The 25,294-nt window shown below is 43.8% G+C and overlaps 2 protein-coding genes across 16 annotated transcripts in view; one reads left to right on the forward strand and one right to left on the reverse strand.

The window, feature by feature from the left end:
• The window catches only part of PISD (phosphatidylserine decarboxylase), a 27,986-nt gene extending 12,996 nt beyond the window's left edge, over positions 1–14,990 (forward strand). The window contains exons 2-9 of one of the 6 annotated variants that reach the window (XM_026075151.1): positions 4,318–4,540; positions 4,618–4,734; positions 6,918–7,083; positions 9,121–9,357; positions 9,641–9,779; positions 10,733–10,879; positions 12,631–12,791; positions 13,128–14,990. In XM_026075151.1, coding sequence (XP_025930936.1) covers positions 4,491–4,540; positions 4,618–4,734; positions 6,918–7,083; positions 9,121–9,357; positions 9,641–9,779; positions 10,733–10,879; positions 12,631–12,791; positions 13,128–13,352 — 1,242 coding nt within the window. In that variant the 5' untranslated portion in view covers positions 4,318–4,490 and the 3' untranslated portion in view covers positions 13,353–14,990. Of the gene's footprint in view, positions 1–1,017; positions 4,735–6,917; positions 7,084–9,120; positions 9,358–9,640; positions 9,780–10,732; positions 10,880–12,630; positions 12,792–13,127 lie in introns of those variants that run through there. The other 5 variants (XM_026075148.1, XM_026075152.1, XM_026075149.1 and 2 more) reach the window with 5 other exon arrangements.
• The window catches only part of SFI1 (SFI1 centrin binding protein), a 52,420-nt gene that overhangs the window by 5,006 nt on the left and 22,120 nt on the right, over positions 1–25,294 (reverse strand). For 3 of the 10 annotated variants that reach the window (XM_026075136.1, XM_026075137.1, XM_026075129.1), the window contains 12 exons: positions 24,940–25,036; positions 24,131–24,291; positions 23,617–23,691; positions 23,284–23,358; positions 22,732–22,908; positions 21,756–21,994; positions 21,062–21,157; positions 19,507–19,777; positions 18,641–18,788; positions 17,737–17,860; positions 16,926–17,019; positions 16,105–16,356 (listed from right to left, as the gene is read on the reverse strand). In XM_026075136.1, coding sequence (XP_025930921.1) covers positions 16,249–16,356; positions 16,926–17,019; positions 17,737–17,860; positions 18,641–18,788; positions 19,507–19,777; positions 21,062–21,157; positions 21,756–21,994; positions 22,732–22,908; positions 23,284–23,358; positions 23,617–23,691; positions 24,131–24,291; positions 24,940–25,036 — 1,665 coding nt within the window. In that variant the 3' untranslated portion in view covers positions 16,105–16,248. Of the gene's footprint in view, positions 1–330; positions 1,012–10,872; positions 10,962–12,139; positions 12,366–12,733; positions 12,823–16,104; positions 16,357–16,925; positions 17,020–17,736; positions 18,008–18,640; positions 18,789–19,506; positions 19,778–21,061; positions 21,158–21,755; positions 21,995–22,731; positions 22,909–23,283; positions 23,359–23,616; positions 23,692–24,130; positions 24,292–24,939; positions 25,037–25,294 lie in introns of those variants that run through there. The other 7 variants (XM_026075133.1, XM_026075134.1, XM_026075135.1 and 4 more) reach the window with 6 other exon arrangements.

A 25,294-nucleotide genomic window follows, 5' to 3' on the forward strand; every position in this document is an offset into this window, starting at 1 on the left:
CCCCGCGCGTCCGTCCACGTGCCCGGAGGCCGCTCCCGAGGGCGGCTCGGCATCGCCTTTCGGCCCGCGGACGCCGGTGCCGCTGAGCGGCGGGGGAGCGCGCTCAGGCTTCCAGGCGCTGACGTGCGAGGTCCGATTACCAAAGGGCGATTAATCGCCGCGCTCCGGCTTCGCGGAAGCCTCAGGAGAGCTGTTCCAAAGTCTCCACTCGCTCACCACTAATCTCGGAGCAGATTTAAAGCAAGTGAGGCGGCGGGGGCGGCATTACCGCTGTTAACCCCCCCCCCCCCCCCGCGCCGCCGCGGCAGGGCTAGCGCCTTTACACCCCCGATAAACGCCTCTATAAAGCAGGGAATTTGCTTTACAAATATCTCAAAGGTTTTTCTTTTCTGAAAGCATATGGAGCAGAAGCTGTGACTACAAAAGTAGATACTAAAACAGAAGGGTGTATTTTAAGGGTCAGAAATTTTCATGTCACTTTGAAAAAGTAAATAAAACTTTTTTTTTCTTCCTGGCTTCACAGGAGACATCTTCGAGACTATCCACTACCTTCTATGGCTAGCTTAAAATACCACCTTTTTTTCCTCTGTATAGGGAATGCAACTAAAACAGCAATGTAAAATCATGGGGAAAAATAATCAAAACTTCTTGCTTAATAAATCAAGGAAAATTGTAGAAAGGCTTCTTCATACTAAAAGTAAAGAATTTTAGGAATTAAAGATGGATAAAGCAGGACCTAGTACATTTCATGAGCCGGGGCCCATCAGTGCGCAGCAAGCGGTACAGCAAGCGGTGCAGCTGGCCTGCTCTTCCCATGCTTGCTGGAAGTGACTCAAAACTCACGTGACGTTTGCAGACGCCGAGTCTGCACTCAGGTTTCCCCAGCAGCCTGAAAGCAGTTTTGTTTTGCTCTTAGAGTTCAGGAGCTGCTGGCTGGGTCCAGAGCACTTAGCGTTTCTCTTGCTGGGCTGACTCACGAGGAGGTCGGATGGGAGCAGGGATTACGTGTGTCTGAAATTAAACAGATGCCGCTGGGAAAGGAATGGCACCGTTAACGAACGGTGCTGTATGTCACTCAGTACCTCTCCTGTTAGCTGGAAAGCTACTCCCAATGTCGTATTTGGATGCGTTTAGTGCATCTTTTAAACAGTTGCAGTTACCAAATGTATAAAGTGTGGCTGGAAGATTTATGCGCTCGGACTAGAGGATTCCAAGCTTAACAATTCACACTTATGATTTCAAACATGAGTTTCAATTTTAAGTACGGTTGTGTTTAAACCACTTATCCTTGCAAGTGCCTTGGCTTGCTGTTTTTGAAATCCTGAGGGAAGGGCTTGAACCAGTAATGAGAAGACAAGTAATTAGATGTGGTCACTGGATTTGACACTTATTTGAGCTGACAGAGCAGAATGGTGTTGCGTAGCTGGCAGATTAGCAGTTCATTATTAGATAATAATTCTTTAGGGATTTATACCTCATGGTCACTGCTTCCTTTATTTACTTAGCGTGGATTCTGGATGAGTTCAGGCAGATTGGGGAGTCTGGTACTGATGTGCAAGCTAATACTTAACCAACACCCATAATGTTCTTGTCTAAGCTAATAAAACGGGCTTTGTGGCATTGCCCGGATCCTGAGAAGTCCAGCCACTGAGAAGCCATTGTACGAGTTCCCGTTTTGAATTGGTTAATCACCAATTCAGGTCTCTTTCCTTGTTCTTCTGAAAGTAGGTAAACTCAGGGTGGATATTTCATTTTGCCCTTCTTACACTGCGGAACTGTAAGCTGCTGCTGGTGCAGCCACGACAGGAATGGCAACTTGCCATGTATGTTTATATGTCAGCGTTTAAGCAGGACTCAGGTATTTGCATCTTGGTGAATGTAATTGGGTTAGTAGAACAGAACGGAAGAGAAACATTGGTCTTCTTACTTGAACTGAGTTTCTGAAGAAGTGGAGAAAGAGGACTTGTAATGCCAACGTTTCTCTCTTCCCAGAGAGGAATCTCTCTTGCTCCAAAATTTTTTGTTTTGAACTGAAGGGTGACCGTCCCCACTGTGTTTTGCTTCTCCATCTGCCTTATTTTAATTCACAGCAATATCACCATTGGACAGCAGAATGTTTCAGTGTCCATTCGTGTTTAGGCAGCAGATTAGCTGTTTAATATGCCCCATACTTTCCTAGAACCAGGCATGCTTGATCTAGGATATAACAATTTCTTGAACATATTTGGGGGGATCAGACTGAATTTTTACTGAAAGAGCGTGTGGGTTTGCCTCCCTCCCATATGCTTAAGAGAAGAGTACTGAAGAAAAGGCAGCTAAGACTTTTGTTTGCTCTGCTGTCTTTCTGCAGAGCCATGCGTATGCGAAGGGGGGTGAAGGAGGAGATGACAGGCAGCGCAGGGAGGGAGCCGGTGCCGCGGAGGCTGCGGAGCCGCGGGCTTTCCCGGCCTGCGAAGGGCAGGCTGCCGCTGGGGCCGGCTGTCTGCTCCCGCCTGGCTCACCGGCGCTGAACCAAATCTTTCTTTTCAGTTTTGTGAGCCAGCCCCACATGTTCAGTATGGTGTGTCTGGCTAACTTAATGATTTTCATCTTAGTCCGATGAAATGCCTTTTAAAAGGATGTTGTCAATTTAGCTTCAGTTTCTATTTAAAATCTAGTATTTAATGGTGGTGATTTCTAGTGCTCCTGGCAAGTGGCTCCTCTGTGTTCCTCACTGCTTTTTGAATTTTGCTGGGATTTTGGGTAACTGTTTTCATTTTACTGTACAGATGGTTTCCTTTTTTGTGTGTGTAGGTGTTTCTTGTGCCAGCCAAAGAAAGAGTGAAGAATATTTGAAATAGGAAAACAAAAAACTTGGCAGGGGGCTCAGAGAAGGAGGAGTATGTTTTGTGTGCTTGTTAACTGATCTTAAGTTTACTATCTTTCAATTTACTGTGGTTTTTTTTAAATGTAATCGTTAAAATTCAGCTTAAACAACAACTTAAACACAGATCTTGGAACTGCCTGCAATATAGAATACCATATAAGAATATTTTTCCCAAGGGAAAAAAAAAATACTTTCATGCAGGGACTCCAGAGGTGTTTCTAGGGAACATCTGGAATATTTGGAGTTGAAGGCCAATCATAATACATGACTCTTGCTAGAATATATTCCCTTCAAGGTCTACTTGAGATGGGATGTCATTTGCTATTTAATTTTAGATTTTCCTGCTGGCCCTCCCACTTCTTCTCCTGCCTTATCCCTAATAAAATACAACCCTTTCCTCCACCAGTGCTCTTTCTGATCCACTCTATAAGGCTTACAGCTTTCACAGTGTGTAGAGAGTTTTAGAAACAAGACTTTTTTTTAATAACCCCCCCCCCCCCACAGATTTTAACAGAAAACATAAGTGAATTGAATAGTCACTAAAGAGTTAGCCCCTAAACTGTTCTGTTCTGGGTGTTTGATTTAATCCTGAGGTGCACTGTGGTTAGCTTGCTTCTGCTGTGTTTCAATCTCTCTTAGCAACCCAAATCTAGTCAACAGGAGATACGGAAAAGCTAGGTTTGAGGTGTAGTCTGCAGAGCTAAAGAGGGGAATTTCTCCCTATATATATTCAGAATGCTGAGATAGAAATACTGCAGCCTTTTGTCTTAAAAGAAGAAAATCTTCCTTCATCCATGCTTCATACTTTAGTTCTACTGGTTGTAAAAACTGTGACAGTACTGGGAGCCCCATAAAACACGTTAACACTTCTTTTGTACTTGATTCGCAAGCTGGCCCTACAGTTGCCTTATTTCATTATGCACCTGGGGATTTGTGTCCTTTATCTGCTCCCTAGGTGAGTTTTTTGAGATGGAAAGAGACTTCAGGAGATGGATGTTGGTGTCTGGCAAGGATTTGTGAAATGGAAAGATGTTGCTTTCCTTCACTTTTTCTTCTTTCCAAACTGGATATTAAGAGCAGGAAAGGAATTTTGGTGCTGTACACACTGACTGCCCAGCAGTCTGGAGCTCCTTTAGCTGCAGCTGCTGCACTGCAGAACTGAAGCTAGGAATTATCTCCTCCTCTTCTCCACCCCGCTCCTCCTCCCAGCCTCGTATCCAAAGTGCCTCTCGGGTTAGCTGTGCGAGGCCAGCTGGCTGCTCTTCTGACTGTAGTGCATCGGTGCCCAGCCTGAGACTGCGGGGTGTTCTTCGGAGAGCCGAGTTTCAATGGCCGCCCTGACTAGGGAGAAGCGAGGACTGCTTATACGGAGAGCTTGCTTTTGTTGTGTGCACAGTCGTCTTTGTAGTGGGATGTCGAAATATGACACAATGCCTGTTTGTTTGCAATAGCTGCGACCCTCGTAGCAGAGATTCAAGTGGGAAACAGAGGGGGAATCCAGAGACAGACCAGCGGGGGAATTAGGAACTGTGACGCCGTGTCCTCCCTCCTGTGCCGGAGCAAGCAAAGGAAGGAGAGGTAGAGGAAAAAAGACTGAGCCTTGCAACCAACCGTCACCCTGACGATGTGTCAGTCAAACACCCTGCAGGGACCAGATCTACACACAGGGAAATGGTGAGATGCTATAAAGCTTTATCTACCCCTCCACCCTCTTGCTACAACCTCCGCAAAGTTAAAATTCATGTCYGGAGGCTGCGTTCAGGGAACGGCGGCAGCAGCAGCTGTGCCGGGGACCAGCACCCACAACTGGAGAGTCCAGGCCCGGCTGGCTCTGCCGGTGATACACCAAATAGGAGAAGCCGTTTCAGGTACTGTTCAGTGTTTCCTGCTTTGCAGGAGGGGAGAAACAAGGGAGGGAGGATGGGAGGGTTTCTGGGCACAGCGACAGCCATCTGCAAAGCTTTTGTTTGGCCTAATTACTATAAAGCTCCTTATGTGTTGAATTGGCAGAGAAGGGCATGCTGTTTTACGACAAGGGGAATGACAAGGGTTTCTTTCCTTTCTACTCTGTCGGACTAGGAGAATAGGAAAAATTAGTGAGGGACTGCTCTGAAACCAGGCCAAGGCAGCGAGAAGCCCGAGGGCTCTGGAGCAAGCTGCCAGGATGCAGCTCTGCGGGGATTGGTCCGTGATCGACTGCAGTGAAGGGGGGGAGAGCAGTGGGAGGGGGAGCGGTACCGGCCGCACGCTCCTGGCAGCCCAGCTCCTGGCCCTGCCGGCCCTCGAGCAGGCCCGCAGGCTGGCGGGTGGAAGGAGAGCAGGGGGAACGCGAGCTGCCCCTTCCTACTCCTGCGGCCAGGCAGTGCCAGCTCCTGCTGATAAAGCCTGCTTTACCTCTGCCAAGGCAGCGCTTCATCTCCTCGGGGTTTTTTTGTACTTTGCCCAGATCGCTCTCTCGTTTTCGGGGGAGGAAGCAGGGGGGAAGAAGTTGTGTTTGCTGCAGAGAAAATCTGTGAGCCAGAAGCACCGTCTTGCATCCCAAAGTGGTGATGGTTGTGCCTGCTATTCTGAGCCAGGTTTTGAAAAGAACAGGTTGGCACAAAATTTCTGTTTTGGTTTCCTAGCTTCTTTCCATTTTGGAAGGAAGTGCACAGTATGTTATAGTTCACTATTCATATCATCTAATCCAGTGAAGAAGAGGGCTGTTCAGTGCAGCCAGAGCCTACTACTTGCAGCCAACGTGTGCACAGAGCTGTGTGCTGGTTGCAGGCAGATTGAGTTCAGCAGCGTGGGGAAAACAATCTCTTAGCCAGCAGTTAAGTCAGTGCCCGGAAGACTTGAATATTTTGCCCTCAGAGAGGCAGACTTTAATTTGATAATGTGACTTTGGAAAGGTGAGAAATAGCTTAGTCAAGAACTTCTTCATGAGGAGAAGCCAAAAAATAAATGGGGAGTCAGTTCACTTGAAGGCTTTCTCATCCACACCTCCCACAGGAGTCTGAACTGAGGCCCAAGATGGCTTTTGCTAGTAAGATGAGGAGCTTTCCCCTGCTCAGAGTCACAAGCTCAACTTCTGTTCACAGCCACTTGTGCAAAAAGAGTTTGCTTTCAGTCAGGACATCCATATCTCAAAATCCTAGGTGCAGTTGGTTATGAGGCCAGAGAGTGATTGGGCTGTGGAGACCACATTAGCTTGTAGCGCTAGCAATATCTGTTTAATCTATGTATCCTCTGTTCAGAGCCACGGTATCCAGTGAAGGTTTAAGGCCTGCAAAGCTGTCTTTTGGAATTGGTTATCTGAACATTGTATTAATTAACTCAGGAATGACACTCCTGTTTGTCTCTCAAGTATTAAGTGCTTGTTTCCTGAAGTCAGTCAGTGACCAACAGGTCTGTGTAAATTTGACTCCTGCATCTTTTGTGATACAGAATACAACTTAAGACACAATATAGTCAGGATGTTTCCAGCACAAGAAATCTGTGAGGGACCGCAATTCTTAGGCTTCAAGGATTTCTTTCACTAGAGTATCTGCTCTTTCCTTAATATTGCCCTTCCATGCAGTTTAGGGTTTAATGTCCCAGAATGACAGATTTCAGGATATTCAGGTTGCTGTCCACTTTGGCTCTGCAGGAGCTGGAGCAGTCACAAGCAGCGCTTTCTGGGGAGGTAATCTTTTGATACTTGGAAGCACTTTTGCTCTCCATTGTTTCCACTGTAAACTATCCTGTTACATTTTAGTTGGATGAACCAGCTGTTACTTTGTTTTCATATGTCCCCTGCAAGTGATTTTTGCCTTTAATTTTTGAGGGTATGATTAATGAAATTTGACCTGTGACAGTGAACACCATTATTTGGACAGAGGACATTCATTTTTTTGAGGTAAACTGATCTTTTGTTTTGGGAAAGAACTGACCAAAACAGAGCAGTAAGCATTTGCAGAATCGAGGTATACATAAAGATAAGCAGGAATAAATCACTCCCAGCTATGAGAAGCTGGAGGTGATGAAGCTGAGATGCTGACCCTCTTATGTTGTGTATGTAATCTTTCAGGTTGCAATTCCCCCAGCTGGCCCTGAGGCGAAGGTTGGGCCAGCTGAGCTGTATGTCTAGGCCTGCTCTGAAACTCCGTTCTTGGCCTCTGACTATTCTCTATTATCTTCTGCCTTTCGGTGCTCTTAAACCCTTGACCAGAGTGGGATGGAGGCCTATGAGCAGGGTAAGTGCGAGCAGGTCTCTACTGTGCTTCATGTTAGCTGTTTTATATTGCAGGGAGCAGGCAGCAGCTGGGTGGAGGGATACTTAATGTAGAACAGGGTGGTGATTGCTAGTATGAAAACAGAGATGCAAATCATGTTTCTCTCAGGTTTTACTATTTGTGATTTTGGTGACTAATTGCTTCACAGACAGGTGACTGTTCAGTAGCAGAGAATTTCTTTATGTCCTCTAGCGGTCATGGGTATGCCCAGGAAAATCAGTAGAAACTTTTCACTTGATTCAGTCACCTGCCCTCTAAGTATCAGGGCTAGGACAAGGCAGAGCAAACTGCTTCTCCAGTTCCGTTTCCTGGCCATATTCAAATGGTCTTGTTTGCTGTCATTTTGCCTAATAAGGGTTTGTTTCTCAAGTTCTTTGAGCATCTGTAATCCAGACTGTCCAATGACATGCTAATGCAAATCTCTGCTCTGAAGCTGGTGAGAGCAGTGGGTAGGAAGCCTTCCACATAAATATTGTTTAAACACATCACGCAACTACAAATGCAACGTCCATGTGAATATTTTGACCGAAAACTGTAGTTCTTGAGATGATTTCCTTTTAACAGCTATTCTTTGATCCCATCAATTTGAAAAGCAGCCTTTTTTGAAGAGTAGGTGCTACTGGGAAATATCACTTTGACAATTTTTGTGAATTTACAGTTGTATCTGTGTTTCACTGTAGAAAACTGAGCAAATTGATTTTAGCAATTGACACTGTATAAATCATGTCAAATAAAATGGCAATATATTTTTCTTTAGTACTTCAGTTTATATAACCTGAAGTACCACTGATTTAAAAGTTTTTATTTGAAGTAAGATTAAATTGGTGGCTTCTTTCTTAAATATCACTGTAATTTGATGTGATGCAGGAGGGTAATTTGTGAGTGAAATAAGTGTATTTGATAGGACGGACAAGCTCTCAGCTGGTGTGTGCTTTTGTTTGCGTTTATTGCTGTCTTCTGCAAGGCTTAATAGTGAAGGATACAATTGACTAACATTGGGAATAAATGATGACTTTTGATAAGGAAAAAAAAGTTTTTTTTTTTTTTTTTTTTAACTTGGAAGTTAAATCTAGCTAGTTGTACTGTTTAAAAAGACTGTACCAGATTTCTATTTCTTTTGCAAAACTGGCTTCAGAGGGTTCAGTGTTCCCCCATCCTCCCCAATTACATCATGCTCATACAAGTTTTTTTGGCTGACACTAAGTACCATAAACCTCCGAAGAGTTATCTCCTGGAATTACCCAGCAGGAAAACCTGTCATCTGCCCAGTTATATGAACAGCATACCTCTTAACATTGTTTCATTTGTTTTTCTTGCTACCAAAACTTATGCTTTGGCCTAAGTCCAAAAGGTAAAAGTCTCTATTAGCAACTCCCATTCTTGCAAGAGAAGGGGCAGTACTGGCATGAGACTGTGCCAGTGTAGCGGCATCCACGTGGGTACGTTTCTTTAATTGTTCCAGTATCATTAAGCAGTACAATTGTGTGGTGCAGAAAAATATCTGCAATAGCAGATGGCCATCTGAGAAGTACCTTATCAAACGTGGAGAAGTTATTTTTTTAGTCAATTTTTCTTTGGTTGTTTACAAAAATGAAACATTGGTAATGGTAAACCCTTCTAATGAGGGTTCTACTAGAATATGTGAAATGTGTCTTTTTTCTGTAAGCCTCACATGGGCAGTTTCCAGTAACTTGCATGTGAAGCTTCAGCCCTGCAAGGGAATGGAGTTTCTGGCTTCAATATAAAGTTATAATAAGCTCCATTGCTCCATCCTATCCCTCATCTCAGGGATATTCCCATCAGAATGGCAGAAGTGAGGATCAAGTGCAGTGGAATTTTCTGCAGGTGTCAAGGCTGCTTCCTGCATGCTGTAACTCACTGAATTTGAGGCAGTGTTAGCAGGAACAATTTGAGCCCTTCTGTTTTATGGGGAGAGGTGAGGGAAAGCTGGCAGTGGGAAGAACTGTGAATGACATGGTGTAATTCTTCTTTCTTTAGGTAGCTCTGTACAAATCGGTACCAACTCGCCTGCTCTCGCGAGCCTGGGGTCGCCTGAACCAGGTGGAGCTGCCTACATGGCTCCGGAAGCCTGTTTACAGCCTGTACATCTGGACGTTTGGAGTGAACATGAAGGAGGCAGCTGTTGAAGATTTACATCACTACAGAAACCTCAGCGAATTCTTCCGCAGGAAGCTGAAACCGCAAGCACGGCCAGTCTGCTGTTTGCACAGTGTGGTGAGTAAAAGGAAATGATAGCTTTCTGGGGGAAAAAGCCTGCAGTGTAAAAGGAGCATATCTAAGCTTTCTCTTGGATATGTAATTAAAAACACAAAGCATAGACCAGAATCCCACACGGAGCTTTCACGACTTTGCTTTTTACAGGAGCTAGATGTGAAGGAAGAAAAGTGTGTTCAGTGTTTGAAACGATCGGTTGTTATGTTTTCTGCTTGCTGTGATGGCTGGACAGATGAGGTATGCATGAATTTCTAATGTATTTCATTTTCTGTCTTCTCTGTAGATTAGTCCCTCTGATGGAAAGATACTTAATTTTGGACAAGTGAAAAACTGTGAAGTGGAGCAGGTGAAAGGTGTTACTTATTCGCTGGAATCTTTCTTGGGACCTCGCATCAGCACAGAGGAGTTGCGTTTTAGCCAAGGTAAGTTGTGCATCCACTGGACCTTGCACAGGCTCTGCCACTTCAGTGCTCTCAGAGAGCAAGAGAGTATATTTCATGTCTTTTTTTTTTTCCTCTTCACATTGTCAGGAACAAAAGTAGTTCTGTTTTTTTTTTTTTTTTTTAATGTATACTTACATTTGAGGATAAACACATCACTATTTTAGTTCTCTTCTCTTCAGTAGCTTTGTACTGTCTTGCCTGAATCATTCTGATTCTCCCCATTAATCACTTGGTTCCTTTATGTGTGGTTTTATTAATGACTAAAACAGATTTCAAGATCTGCCCCTATAACGAAGCTGTAGCACTCCTGCTTGTCACTCAAATGTGCCTAAGCAGCCGGTTAGCAAAGATTGTACAAGGTGCTCCATACAAAAGTTTCATGCGGAAGCACCATTCCTCACTTGGCTTGTGCTACCACTGCTTCTGCTGTGCCTGGAGCACTGTTTTTTAAGGCCTTTGGTTTTGATGAGAGCAACACGTTTTGCTAAACCTGAGAGGGGACTGGAGAGATAGAGCCCTTCTGCAAACAGTAGTTATTTTCAATACATGCACAGATGCAATTAATGCCTTCTGTAAACCTAAGGCCTCTCTACAAATTCCATTCTTGAAAGGGTGGCTTTGAGGAAGAATTCTGTGTTTCACTGAATTTCAGTTTCTGTTGTGCTGTTTGGGGAAGGTGAAACTCTAAAACTAATAAATTTCCAAAATGTTTAAAACTCCGTACAGGATTCAATTCTGTTGTAAAAGGAAACAAGCACCTTGAAACATTGGATCCCTGGGGCTGAATGTGTCTTTTTGTAGTCTCAACAATGCACGTGGGCTGCATTTAGTGCTCTGCTATTACCGCTGATTATAATACAGACTTCTAGGCTACAGTAGATGATTGCAGGAAGACTATCTTTAACCCCTTTCTTTCCATGGTTTCCTTGCAGCCCCACCTGGCAACTCATTTCAGCAACAACTTGTCACAAAGGAGGGGAATGAGCTCTACCACTGTGTGATCTACCTTGCACCAGGGGATTATCACTGCTTCCATTCACCCACTGACTGGAGAGTGTCGCACCGACGTCATTTCCCAGGTAGGCTCCTGTTCTTAGCAAATGGATGCAGAGCAACTCTGGAGGGAAGCACTGGTATGGGCCACTGCTGAAGGAGACGTGCCTGTGGAGCAGTTGTACAGTCACACGATAGATAACTGGAGGAAAGTGATTTGTCACACACAATAATGAATTTTAAGGTAGTATAGTCTGCCAGTACAAATCACATATGAATGGTGAGAACAGGAATATTGTATTCAGGCTGTCCTAACTCTTTGAAATAATTGTTGATGCAGGCTGACCTGACTTGTTCCCGGAAAAAGAATTATTCAGTTTGCATCTGAAATAAAGATAGCTCTGCAGATCAGAGCAAACAGTAGCCTAAAATATGATCTCTTTCCTGTGCTTGGCCAAGAAGATATAACTAAACAGTCTGCTGGAGCTGGAATGATCAAATGTTTTTGTCCTCCTCTCCTTTGCAGATTAAAAAAAAAAAAATACTTCCTGGTACGTAGCAAAAACCTAAGGATTTGGATTTGGTTTCAGATACCATAAGGGAGAGACAAAGACCTGCTAAGAGCTCTGAGCAGTCTCTCAAGTTTCAGACTGAAGCTAGACCTTGATTAAAATAATGGTGCTTGAGTGAAATGCTACTATTGGATCCAACACAGCAAAGCAAATATGGTTTTATAGCTAAAAATCTGTGTAGTGAATATATTTTACTTTAAGGACTATTTAGGGGTTGAAGTCCTTGAGGTTCTTACTGTAATCAACTTTCTTTTTAAACTTACTTACTTTATTAGTATTTCCTGGTCAGCGCTAGCTAGCTAGCTACTTGCCTTTCAGCTGCAGCCTTACTAACCACCTCTTTGCATTACCAAAGAGAACTGCAGGGGGTGCTTTCATGCATTGGATAGTTAACCACTAAAACCCGTTCCTAAGCTGTAAAAAGTTATTTGACTTGCTTTTAGTAGCCTGTGGCCTTTTGTTAGATGGATCCAAAGCTGATACTAGAAGGCTTCTTTCAGTTCTAACTATCAGGGCTGAGACTAGGCACTAGCTCTGAGTCTGTCTTTACCATGATCTCTCTTGGGTCTATTTGATGACAGTTAACAGTAGTCATCACATGTGAATTTACAGATGAAACGAGGGTGAAGTTAATTACATCTTTTGTAGAGCAGTAGTGTCAGAGAGTGGGGATATGAGTCCCTGCACCTCAAACTGGTGACAGGGGAGCACGTAGGATTGATGCTAGAACAAGCTTCAACAGTGGCAGATACTTTGAAACAGTTTCCCAGCACAGATTTTGCCCCCCTCTTTAATAGCAGGTCGTCACTGCCTGGAAACACAGTCAAGATGAAGCTGTAGGTGTGAATGAGAGAAAGGGGGGCAGGGCAGCATGAAAAGAATCATTCCCAGGTAGGAAATTTGAACCTTTCATTCTCTAACAGGGAAAACTAGATCATGCTCCAGGTTGCTTTCAGCCTTCCAGTGAAGGGCGAGAGTGATCTTCACTGTTTGCCAGTAACTGCAAGGAAAAATGCAAAGTCATACAAGTCCCTCCTGAGCAGTATTGATCTTTCTGGCCAGAAGACTAAAGATCACATCTTTCTATGACGTGTTGTTTTTATTACAGCCTTGTGTTCATTTGCTGTGCTTAGCATTTGTCGCTCTTCCTCCAAATAAGTGATAGAATTGCTTACTGAGCCAGTTATACTGAAAATACCATTTAGGGCATCACAGTAGTGCTACAAGACTGACAGCCTAGCTTGAATATATTCTCACTGTTGCAGGCTCTCTGATGTCTGTGAATCCTGGGGTGGCTCGCTGGATCAAGGAGCTCTTCTGCCACAACGAACGGGTTGTCCTTACGGGTGACTGGAAACATGGCTTTTTCTCCTTAACAGCAGTAGGAGCAACAAATGTGGGCTCTATCCGCATCTACTTTGACCAGGTGAGTAAGATGGTAGTAGGTACCCTTCTTCCTGTTTTTGAAGGTTGGGGTTGGTAAATGATAATGAAAGAATTAACAAGTTGTTTGTTTTTTTTTAACCTGAATTTCAGGGTAAGTTTCACCTTATTGGTGTTCTGCACTGACTATTAATATACAATTAATTAAAATATGACTAATTTAAACAGTCATCTGCAGTATAGACTTTAATATTCCTGTCATGCTCTTGACTTGTAAGCTCATGCATTGAAAATGCCTGGACAGCCACAGTTTGCAGCTCTGCTAATGTATAAAGAATGCTGTAATCTTTCAGTAATGGTTTCTTCGTTCTCTGTACAGGACTTGCACACCAACAGTCCAAGTTACTCCAAAGGTTCCTACAATGACTTCAGCTTCATATCCAACAACAACAAGAAGGGAATCCCCATGAGGAAAGGAGAACATTTAGGGGAATTTAACTTAGGCTCCACTATTGTACTAATCTTTGAGGCACCCAAGGACTTCAAATTCCACCTCAAGGCTGGACAGAAAATCCGCTTTGGAGAGGCACTGGGCTCTCTATAGAAACTAGCACAGCAAGAAGGTTTTATATGCAAAGGAACTCAGTCACACCACTGAGTGTTTCATTTAACAAGTATGTATCACTCAGCAGGACCTGGGTGAGGAGAACAGATGTCATTGCTGTGTTAGGCTTGGGAGTATTTGCCCTGTATTTACATACCGCTGCTGAATGCAGAAAGAGAATCAGATGATCCATATACGTATCAGGTACAGCTGCCTTTAAAAATGTTGACCAGGGAGGTTTCAGTCCCACCCTGTGCCTGCAGTCTTTCATGTTTCCCCCCTCAATGTGCCACAGGATAATTATGTTCTCAGAGCCTGTAAGTCCCTTTTAAGCCTTCCTAGGCTCTGCAGGTGCAAAGGGGAAGGGTGGAGGCAGAGATTAGCTGTATTTAAAGGGACAGTGACAGGTTGATTCGAACCTTGTACCTCAGATTTGTCATATCTGTTTGACAGACCTTGAGTTGAGAATGTGTTCTCATTTCTGTTTTAAAACAATCCTCAAAAGGCAGCCTGTGAACACACAGGGAGCCAAACAGTTAAATTGGCTAGTATGGCTTTACAGTCCAACCTAAGCAGTGTGCACAACAAACAGCATCAGTACAACAGATGAGACTCATCCAGTTTGTTTTCTAATGTTAGACAACTTTAGTTCTTTTACCTGACATCATTGTCTCTTTAAAAATGGACTTTGCACTGTATTTTAATGAAAACACTGTGTCTACATTCCATACGATGAAACTGGTCATCTTGGGTGTTTTTTGTTTTTTGTTTTTTTTTTTTAATAGTAGCAGACAGATCAATGTGTCCTATCCCTAATCCCTGGTTTTATTTTGCCGTTACAGGCCTTAAAGATTTTGTTTGTATGAGTGAAAAAACAAGATTATGACAAAATAACAACAGGATTAAGGGTTGGAGGGTAGAAAGGATGTTTATCTTCTGTGATGCAACAAGATGGCAGCCAAAATAGGTTTTTACTTTCTGCTATATATCTTAATTGTTGCTTGGTCACTGAATTCTTCATAAATTCCTCTATTTAAAGAACAGTTTCAAATTCTTAAGGACCAATTTTTATTTGCATGGAATGAAATGCCATATGCACTGATTGTGTATTAAAATATTACAGACCTTCAAAGCAATCTAAAGTTGCCTCCCAGGTGCATTAGCCTGGCTGTCCTATAATGGGCTGGCAACTATTTATCTTACTCAAAATATAAAAAGCCTGTTCTGATTTCTGCCCTCATACTTAATATTAGGCATGTGCTGGGGGYTGAAAGCTCTGCTCTGAAGCTCCATCCTACAGCAAAACTTCAGAGCCTCTTCGTAACTTCATGTCAAGAAAAGTTATAACAAATACTAACACCTTGGATCTGTTGAGCATGGCACTAAATGGCATCGACAGAAATTGGTGCCAAAGTGAAGAGGAGGATTTCAGTTTTAAAGCAATGTATCAGTTGTTCTTAGAGAATAAACTCTGTTTTGAGTCCAGGCACTCCAACACTTAGAACTGGCTTTGCTGCCCTGAGCTTGTGGGAATGGATGTGCTTATGAAACCTGCCTTTCTGATCTCTGAAAGATTTCTCATACTATTTCCTTGCTTGAGCCTTGGGTGTTTTTTCTGCTGCTTCAAGGAGATGGTAGGCTTTGACCAGCTCTGATCTCCTAAAGAAAAATTTCTCCTTTGTATGCACTGCAGAAAATAGAATATAATTTTGTTGTACAAATGTCCAGTTTGCCAAGTCCTGTATGCTTAGCTTGTCATCAGGAAAGAAGGGGTGATAAACTGCATCTAGTGATGTAGCCCAGCTGTGGCTTTAGGGTGATGGTGGCTGTTTGGGCGGCAAGCAGGAGAAAATTATTCATTTGGCTCCAAGAGTCAATGTTTCCTCACATTACATGGGGAGGAGTTTGAAAAGCTTGAAGTGGCTCTCAGCCACCTATCTTGTTAAACTTCTTGGTATTAGCAAGTTAACTCCTGCAGTAGTATATAACTATATACAGGTTCTAGAAATGTACACTTTTTTAAAAACATTTGAGTGAGAAATACAAAGGCAAACATCAACCCCACAGGTTAAAGCTGTAAGTAGTCTCTTGCCTCAACTTCAAAGACATGTTAACGGTAGAAAGCAAATTTGTTCCAGTGAATCAGAGAAAAGAAGAATGAATAGCTTCCACCTTCTGCACTGGGGCCTCTGGCACCTGACAGCCAAAGCAACTTTAAGCTTTAATTACTTGCTACTCAGCATCATCATCTGCAGTATCTGAAGGTCACCGTTAGCCTAGTAATGGAGAATAGGCTGCCTGATGTTTGCTTTAACAGGAATCTAAGAGGGGGGGAGAGGATTCAGCATGCAAATGGCTGTTTTTGTGATGGTCTTAATACTGTGCAGAACTAGCTGATGAACAAACATGAGTTGTTAGGMAGTAGTCACCAGTGGGCCCTGGAAGTGGAAGCAAAGTTCCTGGAGGGTACTGATAATGCTGTGAATTTCTCCTGCATGGAGAATCCATTTAATTCTTCAACTGTATCAGTAGCACGGTATTTTTGTATGTCAAAGTGTATGACTTACTGACATTAACTCATTTAATTGCAAACATTTTGAAATAAAGAGTCTTATCAGTGTTGCTTATATTTCTGAAATGTCAGGGGCACCTAAACTAGATATTGTGAGCACAGCATGAGGTAAGTTCAGCTCTGGTTTGGTTTGTTTTTTAAACCAGGTATTGTTAAAATAAAACACAAAAAACAAGCAAAAATATTTAAGTTAACTTACAAAATAAAAATGACATACATGGATGAAGAGAAGGTATACATTTTTTTCTATTTCCCCTCCCCCACTACAAAAGAGGCAAAAACTGAGCAGACATTCCTACCGCGAGCTGGAAGATTGATTCAGCGTCACATATCCAGAGCGATGTGAATATCATGGAGACGGGCAACCAGCTTCTGTACATGGTCTCTCTCTTTCAGTTGTGCTTTGGTGAGAGTGTTGATCCTCATCTCCAGCTGAAAGTGAAGAGGACTGCATAAGCTGTTTGTACAGCAATAAAGTGTTCAGTCTTTTTGACTGAGGAAGACTAAAGGAGCTCTAACAGCCTGTATATTATCCCACTTAAATAAAGGACCATGAAGTGACAGGATTGTGTCACCTCTAACCAGTCAAGTATCAGTTAGTTAGCTGATACAGGACTCTCAGACATTGCTGTACAAAGTGGGGAACAGCTTAATGCAGATACAGTCACTGCAGTGTACTTGAGCTGTCTTGAGAAGCCACAGAAAAGTTCTTGAYGCTAACGGACTGAAGCCTGCTGCGCAGATTGGGGCTAGCCTGGGAATAACCTGTAGGTGCTGCAGTCACATTTCTGAACGAACAGAAAGAGGCATCCACACTGCAGTCCTTGGGCTGTTGAACAGAACACGCTACCTACAGTTCTTCCCTTTCTGATTACAAGTTTCTCTTCTCTTGACATTTTAATAATAGTTTGCTATATAATTCCCTACAACTACCTTCAGCTTAAGTGCATAGCATAGTGATAATCACTTAAGTAACTTCAGTTTGTTTGCTAGGTACACACCTGATCCAATTCTTCTTGTACGCCATCTTGGTCCTCTGGTTGTGTGCTTGTTTCTAGCCACTTCTGCAGAATCCGTGCCTGCTGCTGACAGGACCTGATAAAATGGATTAGAAGGATTGCTTATCCCAGGAGGATCTCTACAGTCTAAGCAACTTAGACTTGCAATTGATACTTGCAGTAGGACCCAATTTTTTGTCTCAAACAAGTAAATGCTAGAACTCAAAAAAACAAACAACAACAAAAAAACCCACCACACACTGGAAAGCAGAGAAATCTGTATGAAAGCTGGTGTCTATCTCCTACCCTTAGTTCCTGACTTTTTGCTTTCCTCACAGTTGGATCCCCTCCAAGACCCATTCTCAAGCATTTCTGTAAATTGGTGCTTACTCTAATAGAGAAGTAATCTGTTGTCAAACCCTAGCCAAAGCTTTTTGAATTGACGGTTGGAAAAGCTAAGTCTTCACTCCTCATGATAAAAGAGCTGAAAGCTAAATTTTAGCTGCTCTGCCAAGTTCACTTGTATTGCATTTAGATTATGGCCAGTGACATCTTTGCCATGCTTCCTCCAATAGCTGCCAAAAGAATAATTATATTAGTTGTTTAAATTTAAATTAAAGAAGCTGTACATGCTTACTCTCTCCCACCTAGAGTGAACTCTAAAAGGAGAAAGCACAAAACCTCTAGAACTTCTGTTTCATTCACAGTTCTGCTGTGAAACAGACTGGTTTCAAAGCAAATCCACGCATACAAAAAGCGCAATACTGAGTTGAGAGCATGAAGAAAGGCAGGCTAAAGGGGCTTTGCAACATACTTGAGTTCTTGCTTTCTGCTGAAGTAGTACTGCATTTGCTGTTGGATATGTTGGAGCTCTGCTTCCAGCTGTCTTTGTAACACCCTTTCTTCTCTGGAATTGTGCTCCCTTTCTTCCCCTTCAGCTGCAAGGAAGATACAAGGCACAAGCACTGGAAGTGCAGCAGTCCTATCTTTTTAATTCTTCTCAGGGAAGTTCAGGTTAAAAGACAGGAAACATGGAACCCTCTGCTGAGTCCTTCTCTTCCATTTTGTCACCACGTGACATGTACCTGTTCACCCAAAGGATCAGGTTCAGCAAGAGGGCAGGGATCTTGACAGAATTACAAGCTCTCAAGACTCAGTTTAAGCATACCAGAGAACATAAGAAACCCTCCAGCACGTGGTTTAGTGTTACAAAGGCTGTTTTAGCCTATTCATGATAGTGTTTTACATCTACACTAGAAGCAAGTAAGTGGTTCTGCTCCCATGAAACATGGAAATTTCAGGCTTCATTTCATGAAAAAACACCATATTGAGAGGTGCTTGGACACTATCTTTAAATCTCCTCAGCAATTACAACACTTACTAGGTGAATTCTTCTCTCACAAAGAGAATTCAGCTGTACATTCAGCTTTGTGTACATGACTGCCCCTGCACTAGAGTATGTTCTTGCTAAAAAAGCTGACCCCTAGCAGTTCCCATGCTTCAGTCCCTAGAACAGGACTTCAGCCCCCCTCAATTCAGCAGTCCACAAAACTGTATTACCACGCCAAAAAGGAATGACTGACTCCTTGTCTCCTGAGGCAGGCGCATGGACTACCTTGCCTCCCCAACATTTTGGGGAGTTAACTGCTTTGTCCTTGCAGTCTTGCATACACTGGAGGAGGATCTGTAACTGCTACAGTTTAGAGCTGGGGACCTACCTGCGGTTTGATGACTCTCTTTTCCCACAAAGTCTTCAGGTGACAGCAGATGTGGCTGCAAGTTTGGTTGCAATTTCTTCCCCACAGGGGTCTGCTGAGAATCTTGGGAACGTGCTTCTGTGTGACCATTCGCAGGCTGGCCTCCTCTCTGCAAGGCCCAAATGACACTATTTCATTCCTCAAAAGGTTTTCTTGAGTGAGCCTTACAAGCAGGAATGCACCCGACGCAAGCTACCAAGCCCTACTCCCGCTAAGTCATCCCCTGTAGTTGTTGAGCCTCTCTCAACAGCTTTGCTTGTTCTGTGATATTTCAAGAAACTGGAGCTCTTTCATTCGTAACAGTGAGAGAGATCTTTCATCAAGGTTAGCGCTTCCCATTCTGCATGAAACAGAAGAGTTTAAACTGCAAGCAGCTACATGCAGGTGAACTGAATTTAAATTTTGCTGTTGAGACTCTCAGCCATAGTCACAGCTACTAAGCTGAGTTACTCTTAAATTCCTGTAATTTGGCTGGCAAATTAACTACCCTGAACTCTTTGAAGGAGCTGCACTCTCAAATCAATTGCTAGGAAGAACATCCTGCTGGGAAGGAAACAAGACCAGGAAAAAGGCATGAATTAAAGTACAAAACACCCATGGGCTGGCCTATTAGTGAAGCGTTGCTTCAGACCAGTGGTACAGAAAAAAGTTTTTATGAATTCAGAGCCAGTTAATTTGGCCAACTTCTAAGATGACAGCTAGAACAAAAATAGAACCGCTCACTGAAGGGGCAGCCCTGAGGAGTCATGCGAAGAAGCAGCAATAAGCAGGGTCTGTGCTGACAGCAGCCTGGTAAGTACTCTAGTTTTTCTCAGCAATACACTCACCTTTTCTGCTTCAGCTTTCATTCGGGGCATGAATGACGAAGGAGGCCGCAGCTCTGGCCTTGGACAGATTTGAACAGCATGGTGCACGTCATCTGTCCACACCGGCACAGAGGGGAGAGCAGCACGTACAGGAGATGGGCAGGCACGAGTGGTACTGCCCACTCGAGACAGCTGATCGCAGGTGCTTTCTTCCATTTGAGTTGATAGCATTAAGCGCCCAACCTGAGCAGAACATTTGTTCACAACTGTTTGCTGAAAGGGCGTCTCTGATCTGTAAAGGAAGAAAAGGATAAGGTCTCTGTACACTTCAACCTACTCTTCAGTCAGCGTTAAAAAAGGGAGAATCTTGTTAGTCCCTTGCTTATTGGAGGGAGCTTGTGCCTTGCCGAGAGTTAGCTGGCCCCCTAAATCACCCGCAGTACCAGATTCCAGCACAGGACTGCTGGAAACCTACCTCAGCCAGACCCACGCTTACCCTGCTGTAAAACAGTAGTAGTTCAAAGGAACAAAAGCAACCCTATTAGAGCAGCTTTCCTGTTGGCTGCTTTATTATGCAGGGGAAACATCAATAAAAAAATAATAAAAAAAAAAACACTGAAGAACCAACACAACAGGTTAAAAAGGAAAAAAGCAGCAGACCAGCTAAGGTTTCCATGACTCCTACCTGCCCTGCTCCAAACCCTCCACACTAATCCAGGCTGAAACAACTTCTTCAGAAACTGTGAATTCAACCCAAGGACAAAATCCTGCCTTATTTTGGTTTGGGGACAAGAAGAGGGGAGCAGCAGCAAGCAGCAATCACAGACAGGTTTTGACAGGAAATACGTATCTCCCTTCTCTAAAGCTAACGAGGGACAGCTAATTATAGAATAATTTCCCCCCCCCCAAAAGTCAGTCAGTCTTAACAACTGCCTAAAAAAGCAATTTTAGCTTCTACGGCAAGAGCAGTTTCAGCTCCGTCACTCTCAGGGCTAAGAAGCAACACCATAACTAATGGTATTGCTACTATTCAGCAGCACAGGCCTTTGGGGAAAGTAACTACAAAAAAGTAGCTCCCTTCAGAGCTGCAGAGTTGATTCAGCCAAGACAGAGAGAGAAACATTCGATTTTGGCTCACACATTAGCAGAGTTATTAATGCTGCCCCACAGACTAGTTAAATCTAGATCCAAGCCTGTTGTGGAGCAAATATAATCTATGAGTCAAAAAGCATCCTGCACTACTCAGACTTCTAAGTTAGTTTTCTTAGAAAAAGAAACTTTGCTTATTAACTAAGCCTATTAAATTTTGGAAATCAGTGATGTGCCTTATCTTTCCCCGTAAATTCCTCACTAATGAAACAAAGCTCTYGGTTGCTATTTAATTAACTTGACAGTTCCATTATTCTTGTCCACTTTATAAGAAATCTGAAGTTTTTAAGGTCACCATGCCCTTTAGATAGTATAGACCAATGCAGAGCCCTGTAATTTCTGAATGTTCTGTACTGTGAAGGGAATTGAGGGGATAAGCATAGCATGAGGCCCAGTTTAAGTCTTTACTTAAAAAGAGATTTTCTACCTAGTAAAAGGAGTTCCCAGCAGTTCCTTGCTTTCTAGAGATTCCAGAAGAAAGTCAGGTCTTCGTGGTGGTAACCTTGCTTGTCGAAGAGCATTTCTGAAAAGAACAAACAGGACCAATAATGCTATAGCTTGATGATTATTTTAAATTGGCATAAGCTGGCATTGCAGCTAAAAGTCATATTCCCTCATTCATCCCTGCCCTGAAACATTCCCCTTGCATGCAATAATAATTTTTAAAGATTAATTTCAACCTTTTATCAATTTTGTGATCTGGTTCACTGCATGAACGATTGTAACGCACAAGAAGTGGTCGAAGGGGCAGAACTGAACCACACATCTTTCAAACATTTCTCTACATAACAGCTCCCCTGACAAATGACTGAGGCTCCATGAATTCATTGCTGTATATTAAGAAACTGCTACTGGAAAGTATTTAGGTGAGCTGATGCTACTTATGGCTGATATGGAAGTATAAAGTCACGAATTCTTTCATTATTTGTGGGCAGATGTATGTATTATGCAGCAGCTCTTGCATAACTCAGCAATACCAGACAAAAGGGGCAGTGTCAGAAGAGAGTTAGGGAAACTGCATGGAACTAACAGCAGTCACTGTGAAAGTCTGCAAATATAAAAACGAGCCAGAGAACTACAATGCCAGAGAAACACGGGAGGGACTACAACTTTACACTCACAGCTCACTGAGAATTGAGTCCCCAGCAGCAAGGACAAATGGTAAATCACTGCTTTTTGAGGGCCATGGCACTTCCTCTGCTGAAAATCCTCTTGTCCCAGGGTTAACATCAGGCACCTTAAATGTTACTTGCTTCTTCAGAGGCGGCAGAAGAGAAGGCTTATTTAATTTCTTGTAGAGTGCCTTCTGTTTCCAGAGCATGGCACAACGATACACTGACTCGTGAAGGTTGTAGGCTGCCTGCCAACACAAAGAATAGCGGATCATTTGACGACTGAGAGCAGGAAATAACACCGTACCACCTGGGGAGAAGGACACCACAGAAAGGAACTGAGATTTCTGATGACATCGCAGCCATACCAGCTCTCCATGCTAAATTAGCAGATCCACCATGCGTTTGGAAAAAGAGAATTAACCAGGCACTTCTGCAATGAAGCAGGCTGCACATTAGCAAACAGAACAACCGCTATCTTGAAAACCTGGAAAGGAGCTGGGAGAGCTACCCAGGAACAGGAGGAGAACACACACCACCAGCAACCCTACCTTCCTCTCCACACACAGGGCTAGACTGATATGCAAATGTACGAGCGACACCGTAGCCACACTCAGAGGTGGAAGTGGTGCTAAAACTAGGACAGGATTAGATGCAGCCTGTAATACTTTGTGCTAGCACAGTCCCTAGAGTTTAGAGACCGTACCCAAAGGCAAAGGTCTCATCCAGTTCTATTCTCTATGGTGGGGATGGGTCAGTTTTGAAATACCTTCTTTAAGAAAGGTCCCCAATTAGCAACACCAGTCTGAAGTGCTCTAGTCCCAGCTGAGTGACAGGACAGGGTGTTCTATTTTAAACCATAGGCAAAAGTGTATGTCAGATCCAAACAAGAGTTTAGACTTAGGGCTCCAAGACCCTCTCCCCTCCATAGATCAAAGCAATGCAGCACCCTGAAAGTATCCAAGTGATCACTTGTCTCCTTCACCTTCAGCTGGTGCTGGGCTTGGAGCTGCCTCCGCAACTGTTTCCTGCCAGCGGCGTATCTCAAGATCCAGGTTACACCTTCTTTCGGAAGGGCAGTGTGGTGAACTCCTATGGCTCTTTCAATGCAATCTTTCTTCCGCTGCTGCTCCCGGGCAAATCCCAGCCAAGCACCAAATACCTTCAATATGAAGAGCAGAGAGCACAAGAGTGCTGCAGAGACGAGTCCCAGGTTAGGGATTCCCCTGCAAACAGGGACGGGCTCTGTTCCACTGGTCAGTAACAGGTAGGGCTCCAGCAGGACCACAATACAAGGGCAAAGGGACAGGGATTTAAGTCAGCTGAGGCTGGATGGGGAAAGCGTGTGCAAATTTTTTAATCAGATAAGAGGATTTGGGGACAGCTTTTCAGCATCCCAAAATGACATACAGCACTCTGAAGATCAAAGGAAAGATATGTTCAACATGCACTTTGCCTAGTGCAGTCAAACCTGCACATGATCTGCAGAGATCCCAAATGCACTTGTCTGCCCCTCGGCTGCCCCCCACACCCTTACCTTCCCCTGCAATGAAAGGGACCAGTGCCACAACGCTCGCATTGTCTCCTGCCTTTCCCACTGCCGCTGCACCAGCTATCAGGAAAAAAAAAACAAAAACCAAAAAACACACACACAGCAAACCAGGAGTTTACATGTCCCACACCAAAACCCCAGCCAAATGGAGCATTAACCAAAGAGTAAGTGCTGGTGGAACAGTAACAGAACAGCCTACTCAGTCTGTCCACTTGTTTAAACACATTTTTGTACTCTCCATGGATAAATGGAGTATGAAGGAGAAGGGATAAGGATCAGCAAGGAGCTAGGTACTTGTCCCAGGGGACAATTCCTTACCTGTTTCTTCCAGCAGGAGAAGCAGTTAGAGCAAAGTCTCCAGGTCATTAGCTGATAACCCTGTCTCTGAAGGAGCTGTCGGGCAACCAGAACAGTGAGTCACTCTCAGACAAACCCCACTTATCTGAGCCAAATGCTGCGAGAGCAGAACTGGTACTGAACAGCCTTTATCTCCTCCCCTTTCCTCTACTGAGGCCAGGCACCCTCAATACCTWAGTGTTCTACGGTGTAACCCCTGTAGCAAATTTCCAGGAGTCCAGCAAGGATTCCACACAGAGCAAACGATCTCACACGTGGCAAGCCCTGCTTGCCGTCTCCCGTTGGGTCTATTAGTTCTGTCAGTATTTCTTCAAGCAAGACACAGGTCAGTTCCTTCCTCCTCAGAGCACAAGGGTCTCGTGCTCCTCCGCAGCCAGCACTACCACCCCCTTCACCAGGAGGCATGGCCTGCTCCCCCACACCAGCAATTTCCCAGCCTGTGGTCACCGGCTGGAGAGGTGTTGATCGTTCTCACCATCTTCGCCATACACTGCTGATGGTATTTCTTCCAATTCACCAGGTACTTGTGGAGCAGGTGGTGGTGGTGGTGCTGCACTGCCCTGTCCTGCTTAGCTCTCAGCATCAGAGACTCYGCAGTGAATTCCTTCCAGTGAAGAAACAGGGTCTGTAAGCGCACTGTTAGGAAAACACAAATTAACAGGAGACTGGTTATCTCAGAGAGTATCAGGAGATTAGCTCCTCTTTCAGGTTGTTTTGGCAATACTTAGCACTAAGGAGGAGGATAGTCTAATACTTCAGGTAATGAACAGGGAGTTGGGACTTGCAAGTCTTCCCCACTGCCACTGACATTCTTCCTAACCTTTAGGAAAACATTTGCCCTCTTTGTGCTTCAGATTCCTCACTTTGAGAATGTGAATGATACCATGAAAATGCTTGCAGAGTTGGAGAGCCGTTTCATATTAACTGCTAGAGAAAGATTGAGGCAATAACTGATAAAATTACTTGCACTGCCCTCAAAATAGAGATGCCTGAGCTCTTCACCRTTAGTAATGGAAAATTCCTTTGAGGAGGGAAGTATTATCATCCATTACATAGACAGGGAACCAAGAGAGGCAAAGGTCACACAGTAAGTCTGCGATAGATCACAAAGTCCCAGGTCATTCCCCATTCCACGGGGCCATCCTCTGTGGGATTAATGCACAGTCCATCCAGTCCTTTCATCTGTACAGATGAAACAAAAGGCTGCCCTGCTAAGAGACATCTTCTAAGGATCTTACACAAAAAAATTAGTCTTTCAACAATTTAATATCTACATCAGCTCACCTATATCCAAATGCTTTCTGACTTCCTTCACAGCTGCCAGCTTCTGCTGGCGGCAATATACTTGTAGCGAAGCAGCATCCCTCCACTGTAGCAATACCTGAAGATATAATGCAAACAGGAGACAGGATGCAGGCTGACATTGCAATGCTCTCAAAAGTGGAAGGAATGTACACCACATTGCTGGCACCACAACCATTTCCATCTCATTTCTCACGTAAGCCTCAGCAAGAGGGTACAAATACCCTCCAAATGAAATGTAGCACTATTTCAGGGGGTCCCTGTTGCATTTTTCAAGGCGTTGCCCTTTTCTGTCCCCACACAGGTATTACTACCATGCTGTATCAGACTACTCCTT

This window comes from Apteryx rowi, unplaced genomic scaffold, assembly GCF_003343035.1.
Source record: "Apteryx rowi isolate R43461 unplaced genomic scaffold, aptRow1 scaffold_40, whole genome shotgun sequence".
In the NCBI taxonomy this organism is placed as follows: Eukaryota; Metazoa; Chordata; class Aves; order Apterygiformes; family Apterygidae; genus Apteryx; species Apteryx rowi.